The 14,440-nt window shown below is 36.0% G+C and overlaps 1 protein-coding gene across 1 annotated transcript in view; it reads left to right on the plus strand.

Moving 5' to 3' along the window:
• The window catches only part of Dad (Daughters against dpp), a 204,233-nt gene that overhangs the window by 132,603 nt on the left and 57,190 nt on the right, over positions 1 to 14,440 (plus strand). Inside the window, exon 3 of the mRNA XM_085945399.1 lies at positions 5,305 to 5,382. Within this exon, the coding sequence (XP_085801525.1) occupies positions 5,305 to 5,382 (78 nt within the window). The remainder of the gene's footprint in view (positions 1 to 5,304; positions 5,383 to 14,440) is intronic.

The raw sequence follows: 14,440 nt of genomic DNA on the forward strand, positions 1-14,440 counted from the left end.
TCAGACGTCTCCCCGAATGGGTTAATATTATGCTCTGTCTGATTGCGTCACGTATCATATTCACCTGACGCCCATTTTATCTTTATAAATAAGTTATTCCGCTTATTTTGTTAATCAAGCACGAATACATTATACGCTCGATTTGATTAAGCCGAATCAAGTTTTAGTCCATTCATACCGACGAACATTAGAGGTAAGCTAAGCGGCCGAGAGCTACACGATATTCGCAGATGCCAAGGAAATATAATAAATTACATACAATTATAATACCAAGTATCCAAGAGTTTAGGGGGTCCATTTTAAACATAATATTATCGATTTTTGTGGCGGCGAGAGGGGGTGGAGTTAATAAAGTTTAGTAGCTACCACCGACTTTCATATTTACCCCGTTTACTACTTATCGCTTCACTTGCAGAATACCGCAGTTCTCCAGATACATTCCCGTACTCAGACAATTCCTATTATGGGTCGAGTGATAAACACCTGTCCTGCCGGTATAACTAAGGGTATTCACATGTGAGTTTAACGGTTACAATTATTAGGACCGTTAGTGTCGCATACCACATCGGAAAATCATAGTAAACATTCGATGCGCCAGAGAGTTACACCAATTTTTTCCACGGGTGTCTTCCAGTTGCCACAGGACTTGCGTGTCGTCGAATGCCGAGAAGAGTGGGCACAAGCCGTCCAGAACGCTGTTGGAAACCCAACTGTTGAATGAGATCATCGTTATAATTCCCAGCATCTTATGTCGTGTTATTACATTTCTATTTTTCTCATAATCGTTCTATTTTGACAATATGATTTGTTCATGTATATGTCAATATTATTTTGTTGTCATATATTGGTAGATATAATATAATTTAATTGACTAGAAAAGTTCTGGATCGTTTTCAAATCTCATTCCGACCCTGGTTATATCCCACGATTTATATTTAACGTATGGGCCTGTCTTCAATTATGAGATTTTTTTCAATGAAGTAGCCATTTACGAATTAATCCCCGTTTCGTCCGTATACTTTTCATTTTGTAAGGAATCCCCAATTGCACGGCGCCGAGCAAGTCAATCCAGTGCACAGTGTTGCCAACTGCAAATATGCCAGATGGGGTATGAAAACAAGCTATTTGGCAGGAAAAAACGTTAGATTTTGAGAAAATAAAATTTCAGTACTTACCCTTTTTTGCTGATCGAAAAAAGTGCAAAATTTGAAAAAATATAAAATCACACATTTTCCCAGAAACTCATTTCAAAATTGACAAAAAATAATTAATTAATCTAATAATCTACGATAAGTAATAATACCAGAGAGTGGAATCCCTGATAATTGTCAATTCGATGCCACATGCAAGCACACATTAAATTATAATATCTGATACCAATATATCACTATAATGCCAAGAATGCTCATATTCTTTCATTGTATTGTTTAATTTCTTAAGTATAGACCTACCTTCATTAAAAATCTGAATAAATAAACTAAAAATCTAGATTTTTGAGCACATTTAACGCTGTTGAAGGCATCAAAAAATGCTAATAAAAACGCTATAAGTTAGATACATTTTTTGCAAGCTAGATGGATGCCTATCGAAAAATGCTAGATCTGGCAAGAAAAACGCTAAGTTGGCAACGCTGCCGGTGCATCGTCTGCGTTAACGGTACCACGCTACCGCGTTACCATCCGCGCAAGGTGTGGTCTTCGGGTTCGACTCCCAGCTCTGCAAAAAGCGAGCCTCCTCCCGGGAGGTCGGAAACTAACCACTCACGTATACACAGCTTGGTATTACATTATGCTTACTCGAAGTAATAAATACTCTCCTAAGTCATGGGAAAATTCAATATTATGCAGCATGGACAGTGTAATCGTAATGTACGAATATATTTATATTTATATACGTTTGCAACTGCTTTAAGCTCCCGCGATAGGTGAATGTCCGCTTATGAAGCTGTGAGCGACGGGCTTGGCAATTCTGGCAATCTGGGTTATCTCATATCAGTGGCGCACCCAGGATTTAATATTGGGGGGGGGGGGGCAAGGAGGAGAATGTAAATTAGTCCCATAGGATCTTTTTCTTCTTCACAGCCTAATTTCTCGTTTATCGGTCTTTTGTCTATTGCACTCGTTGTACCTACACCATGGTCACCACATCCTGAAACGGGCCCTCAGGCTAGGATATTTGGCGGGCCCCCTACCTACCGCTAAGATTAAAGGCAGTGTGAAACACTACATTAACGTTCTTCAAATTGTGTTTCAGTTCATATTAAGGGTACTTATACAGTGAATTATTGGCGATTTTTAATATATCTACTTTAATAATGGAGCTGTCAAGTATCGACACATAATAATCAAAAAATATATTGCACAATTATATAAGTAATTGAAAATGTTCATGCCCATGAAGTTAAATAGCACCGCAGGTTTTTACTTTTAAAGCTAATTTATGATGTGTGTTTATCTCACTTATCTGGTCAACCCGACACGCCGGGCCCCCAGGCTAGAGCTCTGTCAGCCCTCCCCAGCCATGACCTACACCACTCCGGAATTCGGGTGGACACCCATTGACCAGTTCCATTAGGGATTGTGTTTCTAAAAAAACCTGACATTAGTGTTTCGAAATTTTTGTGTTAGAAAATAAAATATAAGAAATTTTTCTAAAAAGGGTGCTGGAGAATTATTACAAATCACTTTTTTGCCGTGTTTTTATTTTTAAAATGTCTGTCATTGTTTTTGCTTCTGTCTGGGTATTCGTTGACCGGGGATACATGATCTGTCTCCACATTATCATGTTAACTGCTGACAAAATTTGAGTTGTGTAAACCACTGTAATCGAGGTTTTATTTTCTTCCTAAATGTAAGCTTAAGCCCTAGTCCTAGCCTGTCCTAGAATGTCCTTGTCTCCTTCAAGAATACCTCCATCTCCCCTTATCCTGGTCCAATCTCCTCCAGGTGTCTGCATACTTGCTGATGTTGTCTAACCATCGAAGTTTGGGCCTGCCAGTCAATTTCCGACCATCCGGTTTGCTATTCAGGATATGATCATCCCTGCGGTTGGACACATTTTTCGTACATGGTCCGCCCATTGGAATATTATCACGTTTAAACGAATGCGGAGATCAATTCTTTTTGGAAGAGGTTGTAGAGCTTCAGGTTATGTCATAATGCCATTCTTCTCCTTCTAGTATGGGACCATATCGTCGTTGTTTTGTAAAATGGGCGAATTAACCAAAATGCTACTTTACAGGAGGAGGATTTTTAACTTTTGACATTTATTTGTTTTTTACCTGTAGATGATTATAAATATCTAACAAGTTTATAATAAAACTTAGAAAGAACACTGACATTATAATAGGCATTATTATATAATATTTTAAATGGCCTAATATGTCACATTCGCTTTATATTTCGTAATTTTAATTAATTTAATTTTAGTCGATTATCGTTTTTAAGTACTTTCCTGTGGAGATAAAAATTCGCCGTTTTTACACAACAAAGCTAGTGGGGTACATATTGTATTTTCATTAAAATCTCGATTTCGCCAAAATGGTTGATTCGCCCTTTTTACAAAACACCGACGATATATGTACGCAGTATCTTTCTCTCGAATACAGATGGAGAGTCCAACAATTCGACACGCAGGTCAATCAATATTGGATCAACGTTTAATGATTCAGAATTTTTGTACGACGAGATACCTTTGATTTTGCTGATCAAAGTGACATCCGTTTGCTACCACAATTCTCCATCTTCCCCCTTCTATATGCATCCTTATTCCACATAATATTATTTGAAAAGTTTATATATAAATTTAATATTTTTATAATACGTCTCCCAAAATAGATAGGTAAGTATTACATTGCGTAAAAATGCATAATTTTCACGCAACGTCAGTGTCACATATTATGCAAAAATCGCACGGTTTTTAATGTCGTGAGTCCCAGGTTTGAATCCTGGATCTGACAAATACACATCTTAGAATCGGACATGGGTACCTACTAGGCAAAGCGATCTTTGCAGGGAGGGTACGGTATTTTCATTATAATTTCACACGTTTATTTTATACTATCATTATATGCGTTGGGCGTTAGCTTTTTGTCCCGTGTATTTTTTCGGCCGTGTCCAGGAGTGCAAATTGCAAATTATAGCAAATAACAAAAATAAACATTGCTTGTCTCAAAAATTCAGACCGTTTTATTTTGTCCCGTTGACAAGATAGCAAAGTGGCCACCGCGAATGTCATGGCTGCCTACCATCTACTCCAGTATTTTTTTGTCATCCAATTATTACAGCATTATCCTTGAGGTATGTCTACCTGTCGTTATTAATGGACCACCTGTCTTGCGGATTTGTTTTCGTGTCTGCAAAAAGTAATTTTTATCTCAATGCAGTTATTTTAATTGTTAATGAGTTTGGTCGTTTTTACCTGGTAATTGCAGTTTTTCGTGCAATTATTATAACCATCCAGCCATCAGAGTAATTATAATTATATACCTATGTATTGTTTTCCTTTTCATTAAGTATGGTGTTAACTCAATTCTTATTGTAAAAACATTGTGTTAGAGTTAAACATACATAATTTGAAAACATATGTGGGAAATATATAACCACTAACCTAACCTAATTACTACACTAGAGCACATGAGCTCGAATCTCAGGGAGCGGGGGCTCGAATCTCGCTGGTAGTCGATTTATTTTAAAGAAGTTTTTTTTTATGTATGTATATATTATTTTGTGAATTTTTCTGACGGGTGTTTTTTAATTATGTATGTCCAATAAAGAACCTTACAAGAGTTACATTTATAGATCTTGTGTTTCGTTGAATTCGTTAAATAAAAAAAGATAGTCAATTAGACGTTGCATTAATTAAAATAAATTCTACACAATTAAAGTTTAGTTCAATAGGACATTGCCAGTTGATTAAAAATATAACTATATTGAGTGGACTATGGGGTGCCAAGGACAAACGGCATTTTACCCTTCTCATATGTTTCCATCTTCAGTGTATTGCTTGTACGTTCTTATAGAGCACCTGGGCTAAGCCCTCTATCTTCTAAGACTCGCTATTGTATACATATTAACGAAGAGCTCATGGCCCTTGGTCGTGGGTCCGAAGCTCGGAGCAATAATACTAGTATTATCCGGCTATATGAAACCATTTTCTTTCCACATCACGCACAGTAGAACCTTAATTTTTTATTGTTAACTTACTTACGGAACGTTATATCATCATCTTGCTTTTCAGTACGGCAATTATTGTTATATTGGAGAAGTATAATAATATTCATGGGTGTTTATTTCTTTGTTTCAGACCGAGCACCAAGTGAAGATTCAAGGCGAACGGATCATGAGCGGCTACAACCTGAATCCCTTACCACAGACGGAGAAGGTAAGATTTTGGTTTTGTTTTTACTATTTTATCACACTCAAATTTGGGTGGTTCAAAATAATTATGGATCAAGTCCATCAAAATGGATCCTGAGATATTTGGACATAAAGTTAAAACACCTTTTGTAAAATTCAGGAATGTTTTCACTGGAATATACTTACCATATTTTGATATGACAATTGTATTAGGCAATTAATGTTGGCAAATACCTCTTTATACTGCTGAAGGAACTGTCAAAATGGACATGATTCACATTCAATTTGATGTCTTATCGATACTAGTATTGCCATTTATGCGGAAAATTGTAGAGCTACGATTGTGATATTATCACACAATATAGACAGACATCTGTTTTATCTAGCCACTGAAACAAAAAAAATCGGTGTGTACTTATGTACGCGCGTTATAAGTTATACTTCTTTGGCGTAACAAAAACAACACTTGTGATAAACTAGATTCTTTGACTAGCTCTTAATTATCTTGTTAAATTACACACTCAAGAAAAAGGACCGCTTATTGGAACGCCGTTGGTTTATTTCTATACACGTTAACTTATATTACTAAATTATATAATGGTTTCTCGTTGTTTTTATTTTTAACGTACCAACTGTAACGTTTAATAGTTTGTTTACGTAAGGAATTGCAAATGGCCGACAATAATAAATTCGCTGCCTAGGCAACGGAACAATTCTTAACTATAATATTATACTGTATAATCGTCACGATTGCAGTATCATAATGTGGCGTAATGGTAGTGCGTTCGGCTGATAACCGAACAATCGGTGATTCGAATCCAATCGAGTGCGTTTTTTTTCGTGTGAAAAAATAAATTATGTGTTACATGTCACACGCCAAAACACTGATCTGATTTCCCAAACGCGGCAAAAGAAATCGAATACATATTATGAAAATTGGACTTGATCCATAATTATTGTGAACCACCCATTCTATACGACCACGAGTGATAGTGAGGACGCACCAGCTAGTGCGTCCTTACTCCCACTCGGAGTCGGAATACAGCGGTCCCACAAGGCAACGCAAGCGCAACGCCCGTGTGGCCTTGCACTAAGTAGGATACGCGCCTATCTTAAGAGGCCAGTATCGGCAACTTATATTGCGTCGCCTAATAGCAGAATCAAACCAATTAAAATACGGTCAAGACACGCCTAACCATGTCGATCTAAATTAGCAACTCTGGATGGTGTATATTATTCATCTGTTTTTTAGTTATATTTAAAAAAAAATGCTAGTTTCAAGACAGATTTTTTCCTGCCAGCTAGCTTATTTTCGTAGGTCCCTGTCTGGCATATTTTTGTAAACAACAGTTGGCCTCACTGGATACAACAGCATGTTTATCGTTTGAAATTCAATATTTTTGTTGTCAAGACAATATTATATTGTATTGAAATTTCATGATTCTTTCGTACATATATATGGCTTCTGAAAATAATATTATTTTTTACAATCGATAACATCTTCAAAAATCGAAAAAAAATATAGGTATTGTATTGAATTGCCATCACATTAAAAATATGCAGAGATGTGATGATTGTTATTTTGTATTGTGTGAAATGTGTTATTTTTTAATCTGCTCGATGATGAATGTTATATTTATTGCATTTTGACAACGTTACGTCATGCCACCGCAACCCTCGCCCCGCTCTCCGCCGAATTTCGATCGATCAGGAAGCGAGTGCATGCATAATAATATAAATATTATCAAGTCGAATTGTTTGGACCTCATCCGCCCGCGGTGTTCATTGTAATAATATTGCCGGCGAATTGTTATTTTTTTGCGATGCATTTTTTTCTGAGATATCAAAATGATGAATGGCAGCCAGTTGCCTTTCAAATTCACAATAATGGCGCTCATGCCCATTTCAGAATGAAATAGGAGAATGCAGATAATTCTAGAGGAGTAGCAGATCACCGTTATAAATATAATGGCAATGCATGTAACTTCCATACGGTTACTTGAATCCAAGAGCACCTCGTCGATCCGCGATGGACGAATGGTGGACTATATTATTTGCTTCCTAAGCCGTGACTGCCAAAAATTATCTATCTCTCTGTCACATAATATTATGGAGTATCATCCTTGAGTTGAGGGTGCTAAATCTTAGCCTATAATCAGCGGATAACATCAGGTTTCATCATATTTTAAATCAAAGTAGGTATTACTTTAATTACTAACCGACGTCACGGATTACTCCAAGATTTTTTGTTGTAACTTACTTGAACTTGCTAATAATTTAATTAACATTTTTTTTATTCAACGAATAATTTTAAATACAAAAGCCGATTGCCAATAGTTGATAAGTAACTCAATTTGGATTTCGAACTTCAGAGAGTATTGTAAGTCATTAGTTAAAATTTGTCGCAATTAGATAGCATTGTGGTCGATGTGCGTTGGCGCGAATCACGAGAGACGCAGGTGCAATCCTGCTGGGTGTCGTATTTTTTATATTGGTTATTTATTATGTATGTATTATATTTTTTCAAATTTATGTATGTTCAACAAAAAGAATGTTACATTCTTAAATCTTGTGAATTATTCGTTGAATAATAATAAAAATAGTTAATTAAAATGTAATTTTTTTTTTTTTGATTTTGGGGTGGTATTTATTATTAACTTGTTGTGTAGTAAATAGTGATGCATATTCAAGTTAGTTTTTGTGTTTATTTCCTCTAGTCTGACTTTGGACCCCGATTAGTTGTGCATGACAATTTTTAAGCGATGTTGTATTCCAGCCGGAACATAATATGGTTTACGACGCATAGTACAAAATTAACATGAAAGTCGTTTCTCCAAACAGCCCAAGCGGGTCATAGAAACAGAGAATACTTTTCATGCTCGGCATTTGGAAGATTTATGGCACAATCTAAATAAATACTCCGATACTCGGCCCACGCGTTGCGTAACTAAGGCATTGCTACCCTCAAATTGTTCAATCAGGCGCGCACTTGTGTATGAGAGAGTTTTGGTTCGAACTCCCTCCCATGTATAAAAGACAAGACGGGTGGACGACACAAACGGACCCTAACTATCCTAATAATCATAACCGTTGGGCCACGGGCATTCGATAGTCACTTGTGGATGCGACAGATCGCAATAACCGATAGGTGAGCACCCGTTGTTTTATCTGCAGGTTAGTGTTCATAGATGGATTATAATTGAACGTACTTATGCAGAATGTAGCCAGTCCACAATAATGTCGAGCTGAGATAATTGCACTTTAGCAACAACATAATATTAATAATGTATGTAAAATGTAAAATTGTAAATAGTATTAGTAATTAATAGTAGTATATAGTAATAGCTTGGATATTTTCAGCAGAACGTAGAGAAAACCTTCTCGCATCTGATCTATGTCATATCTCTTTTTTTTTTTTAAATAAATTTGTGGACTGACTACTTTCTGCATAACTATGTCTAATTATGTGTCTGGGTATGGGGTATGTAAACGGAAAAGTGCGGAGTAAATGCGGTAAATCAGTGGTATTTGCTAGATTTTATCCGATGTCTTAAAAAAACAATAATTAATTATAATAGATACTCGTGTTTTCTCAATCATCTGTCATCACTATTGACGCGTACAATGAATATTTTAATTACAATTTAACAACAGTTATTTATAAGAAGTAATAATGATAACAAAAATTTACCGCGATTTTTTTCCTATTCGTCCGTGCATACCTGTAGCAGGTTTGTTAGTAGTTATGTAAAAATGTATGACATTGATAGCTTCGCATGAATACCGAGTTGTAGCAATTCAACATTTTGCATAATTCGAGTGATAATAAAAGCATTTTAGGCGATCGTCCGTCATTCCGGGTCGTCTATCAATCACCTCTGTATCGTGTCATATCAAAAAACAAATACTAGTAATTTATTGAGAATCGGTTTATTATTATATTGTCTTGTTGGTGGGTCCGGACAATATTCGGGCCGACCCGATGCGATCTCTACGAGAGAGAAAATGGACGCAAATGAATGATGTCATTGCGTAGCAAACGCCACGACAAGATTTGTTTCTGTTTGTTTATTCAATAGACTCAGTACATTCAGTCGCAAGCTTCAGTGCTTTGGCATGACAATCTCAGTTTCTTTCCTTCCCCTCTTCTCGTCAATCAAAATTCTCACCACTTTGCCGTCAATTGAGAAGAGTCGCAAATGACAATCGCGTCAATTGCATCTGTAAACTATCGATTAGTCGCATCAATGAGCATTGTTCAAGTCACGTCGGGTTTTTCTATTAAGTATGCACGAGATGTTTTTAAAATATGCATGTTCAATATGGTTCCATTACAAAACAGAACAGTGACATAACAGAACAACGATAAATATAACTCTGACCTTTCAGGAAAAATATAAATTTAATATTGAAATTGTCCTATCTCTAATTATGTTGATAGATTTTTAATAGCACAGATTTTCAATGCGCCATATAATAAATCAAATTATACCTATACCTAATTTCTGCATTCCTAATCGCTAGAAAGCCTCAAATAAACGGGACTTAACTCGGTGTTGCCGGCAAGCTTAGGATATCTCATCTTAATCAATATAATATGTTCAAAATGATTGGGTACAACGATACAACGAAATAATGACCTAACCTAAATAGATTCCACAAAAATTAATGTTTCATTTTTCCCCTGGCTGTTCTGTTTTGTCATGTTCTGTTTTGTCATTTTCTGTTTTGTCATGTTCTGTTTTGTCCGGTTTTTCAAGTATCCCTTTGAAATCGATCACATCCAACAGCCATTCTTTTAGACCAGGATAGTGGTTTTTTCTATCAAAAACATACAATCTATCCAAACCGTGTAGGTTTTACGCATTACTTTGTGACGATAAATGCAACTCAAACATCGCATTCCTTTGGGAACCGAGTGTCTTAACCTCGCGGGCACCTGTGAACCGGTAACTATCGCTGTTTGCACACCTGTCTTTGCTTTATGAATTCTTCTGCTCGCATAATCTTACAGCATTGAGCATACAACATATCGTGATACACTTCAGAATAGAATTAATAAAAAAAACCCCGTCCATACCAACAGCACAATTATTTATTATAACTTCATAAAAAAAACTATAAATACATGTCTATTATTTATATTTAAATATTGTTTATTAAATATTGCAGATATACCAGTAAGTGTAGCTTGGATTTGTGTCAGTAGGTATATAATAAAATATCATTCATCATATTCACTGGATATTAATTTGGGATTATTTAAAATGTTTATATGTTTAAAATGTATGTGTATTGCAAGATATATACACCTACAATATATATTTTTCATATTATCAGGTGTGACTGTAAAGAAGGTACGATTTAAGTGTTGAGAAAAATTTACTTGTTCGTTCAAATTGTCATCATTTTCAATAAATCTTTCTTTTTTCTTCTTTAGACCATGTCCGATCCTAATAGGATCATATGGGCCTCCACAGAGTGGAGGTTTGTATTGACAGATTTTTGTTTTTACGAGAAATGGATGTCAGCCACTTGCTCAACCTATTAGGTCCATACTCTGACTCATACACAAATTGAAAAACAATATGTGTACTAGCCAGACCCAGGATTCGAACCTGGGACCCTCGACTCTATAGGCCGGCATTTAAGCCACTCGGCCATCGTGGGTTTCAATAAATAGTTCACAATAATTGCTTAGTGGGCCTTGCCACCCCCCCCCCCCCCTCCATAAACCACGATTCTCTGCGAATCGTCTTGGAAATCAATTGTTGTACCTATGTGCATTATATATTTATTATTATCTTGTGATATAATAAAATGCAAAATTAATTCTGTAATAAAACTAGTAAAGGAGGTTGTTTCCTTGTCACCGCGAAGTTTACAGTGAACATCTTCGTTGTATAGTAATGGCACGGATATTGGCGATGATTTAGCGCCCGCTAATCCGGATTAGCGTAAGCGACGGAACGCCCACTTCAAAAGAAAGCGGGACAAATAAATAATATGTAACGTGTAGGAAAAGCTGTGAAAAAATCGGTTGTTTTTCCGGACGGCGCGTTCATCGCTCCCTGAACGTTTGGGACGTCGTTGTGAACTTATGGGACGATTTTCTTTGACGCAAATAACGGTTTCGAAACAGTTCATTCCAATATAATTTATAAATTAAAAAATATCTTCAAACAATGCACATTTCAAAAGCATAATAAAATCCGTGCGATTCACATCAAACCGGCCTATAACATAACTACTCAAACATATAGGCACCTACTCTACAATTTGTACACAACAAAATAAACTGTGTCATTGCTGTCATCTTCGATATTAATTATTTTTACTTATAGCATATTGTGATGCTACGAAATAGATTTATTGTTATTTTTACTAGGTACGTTGGTAGTTGGAATTTATGATTTTTATTCTATTTTTTTTTATCGTGGGGCCTCACATTCAGTTGATGCCTCAAGGCCTCCCCAAGTCTTTTATTATTTATGACTTCTTCAATAGGTCACAGGTTTTATTAGTAAATAAATTGATAATCAGTCTTAAGTAATATTCACATAATTTGGACGTTGTACTTGAAAAGAATTGTATTACCTATTAACTTTTTAAATTATGTACAACATAATATAACATTTTGATATTGATTCCGAGATGATTGGTTACTTACTTCAGCACCTACTTTTTTGCGGTATTGCTTGATTTTTAATCTAAATAATGGTGAATCATTCATTATAATAAAACATCTTTTTAGTATTTTCAATGTATACCTAATGTACTGTGGTAATTCATGATAATATATATTATGTACCTAACTTGGTTATCACTTGCTATTAATTAGATATCATCATTATCATCATTTCTGGCACTGCAACACTCACGTGTCTTTGAATGGTCAAAAATCATTTTCCATCATTGGCGATTAGTGCTGACGTGTTGGTTGAGCATCATTAAGTTTCCTCTGGCGTAGTCCAGCCATCTCAGTTTCGGACGTCCAGGTCTTTACTTTCCCACAAAAGACCCGTAAATAGTCCGCATAGTTGATGACTCGTGGCTGATCCAGCACAGTCTGCATTGTCAAGTGTCACGCAATCTTTTCGCTCTCGTTAAGTGTGTACAAGTGTACACTCGTCATTGTACCGCGACTTCCAAATGACTTGTCCCGACTCTTCATTCAAAGGTGTCCATTTTATAATCCTGTTTGCTGAGTGCCCTGCATTATGATACTGCATACTGCGAGGTAGAGTTCCATTGAAGAAGAACTTTGTATTGCGAGAAAAGGAGAACTCATAAAAAATTCTCAGTTACAAAAATTGAGCAGAGGGAGTTTCATAAAATGAATTTTTTATATTATAATACCAAGTTATACATACATAGACTACAAAAATACTTCTTTTAGGATTGTAATATTTGTGCAAGATGTTCTGTTCGGCTCTGGAAAATAAATATCAGTGGGGACCTGGTACGTGTGCTACAAATAAATCGTCAATGCGAATTGAGTTTTATTAGTTATATATATTTGACAGTCTGTAAAAAACGTGTGGAACTAAAACTATAATTCCCATAGGTATTTACCATGTGTTGCGTTCTTGTGTTCGTATCCTACCGCTGGATTAAAATTAACATGTTTTTAATGTGTTTTACCTATGGGACATATAGGTAGATCGAATTGTTAATAATCATCTCCCCTAAGGAGTGTGTTAAAACATATTATAATATGCTTCCGCGTATCATTCAAACTAACATCCAATTAAAATGTTTTTTAACATTAATTACGACAGTTAAGTTTTTAACAACGTTACGTTTTTAAAATATTCGCAATAAAAACGTAATACGCGAATAAAAGGTTCACTGCGCCTGTAGTGAAAATTGCGCGCCGCCATGCAGCATTCCCGAGCGTCGCGGCGCCCTGTTATTTATGCGTCGGTCTGCCGCTAACCATACTTCAGGAAAAACATTTTGGAACAATTTATTAATTTGCATGATATCCTACTTGTATATGTATATAGTTAGTAGTAAATTCCAACTATGCGGTGTTATTTATTTATTTATTAATAGGTAACTATATTTTTCAAATATATCGTATCATGCACACATTGGAATATTGATAGTAAATGTATCTACATTTATTACAAATACAGGGAAAACGATATCTTCAGGCGCTGTAGCAATGTGTGTATTATCTATGTATTGTGAGCTATTTATTAGTTCTTCAAACCGCTCCTCTTAAAGTTATTGATGTCGTTATCTATGTCGTTTCCAGTTTTATATTCGCATTTCATTAATTATTATTATTCACTTTTGTCCGTGCTCCTCTCCCGTGGCTACTTTTAATTTAAAGTCATATAAACTCACGTCACATCACACATATGCGTGATGACCTCAGTCTTGGGTAACTGCTCTTGAGACATTCTTAGGCATACATAACTGGTGGTGTTTCATATCCAAGCATATGGCCTCGTGATAATGCTGATTAAAATCGAGTGTGGTGCGGGGCGGTTTGGTATGGTGGGGTAAATTGATTAAAAAGAAACGATGACACTCATTTCTATAGATGTTATTCTTGTATGGTGGACCAGCCACTCATTTTCAGACAGTTTGTTGCGCTAAATAATTGACTGCTATTACACTATTATTTATACATTATATAAATTGTAATTATGCGATTGTTACTGCCGGTGAAATATTTTGGTCACCCCACTGGGCAGGTGCGGTAGGCGCCGGCGCCATACACCGACACACCAACACGTGCGCGCTCACGCACACTCGTATCCGCAAATAGTTCGCAGGCGCGTAACTAACTACATACTCAGTCGCGTAATTTTCGAACACCGTGTAATGTGCGATTTTGTATTTAGAACAATTTAAATCCAAATTCAAATTGATGTAAGTAGATACAAGTAGGTCTAATATTACCAAATGCGTTGATTTTTTAAGGCTATACCTCAGTTGAGGCATGGTCTAAAATGATCGTGGCTAGGCGATGCGCGGATTGTGCAAATGACGCGTGCCGAACGAAATATAATTTGTCATATAAATCCAACATGCGTCCATTTAATGTTCTGTTTATTGTTCTATTAGTA

Source organism: Rhyacophila brunnea, unplaced genomic scaffold (assembly GCF_057557595.1).
Source record: "Rhyacophila brunnea isolate RB1 unplaced genomic scaffold, BYU_Rbru_1.0 scaffold_18, whole genome shotgun sequence".
In the NCBI taxonomy this organism is placed as follows: Eukaryota; Metazoa; Arthropoda; class Insecta; order Trichoptera; family Rhyacophilidae; genus Rhyacophila; species Rhyacophila brunnea.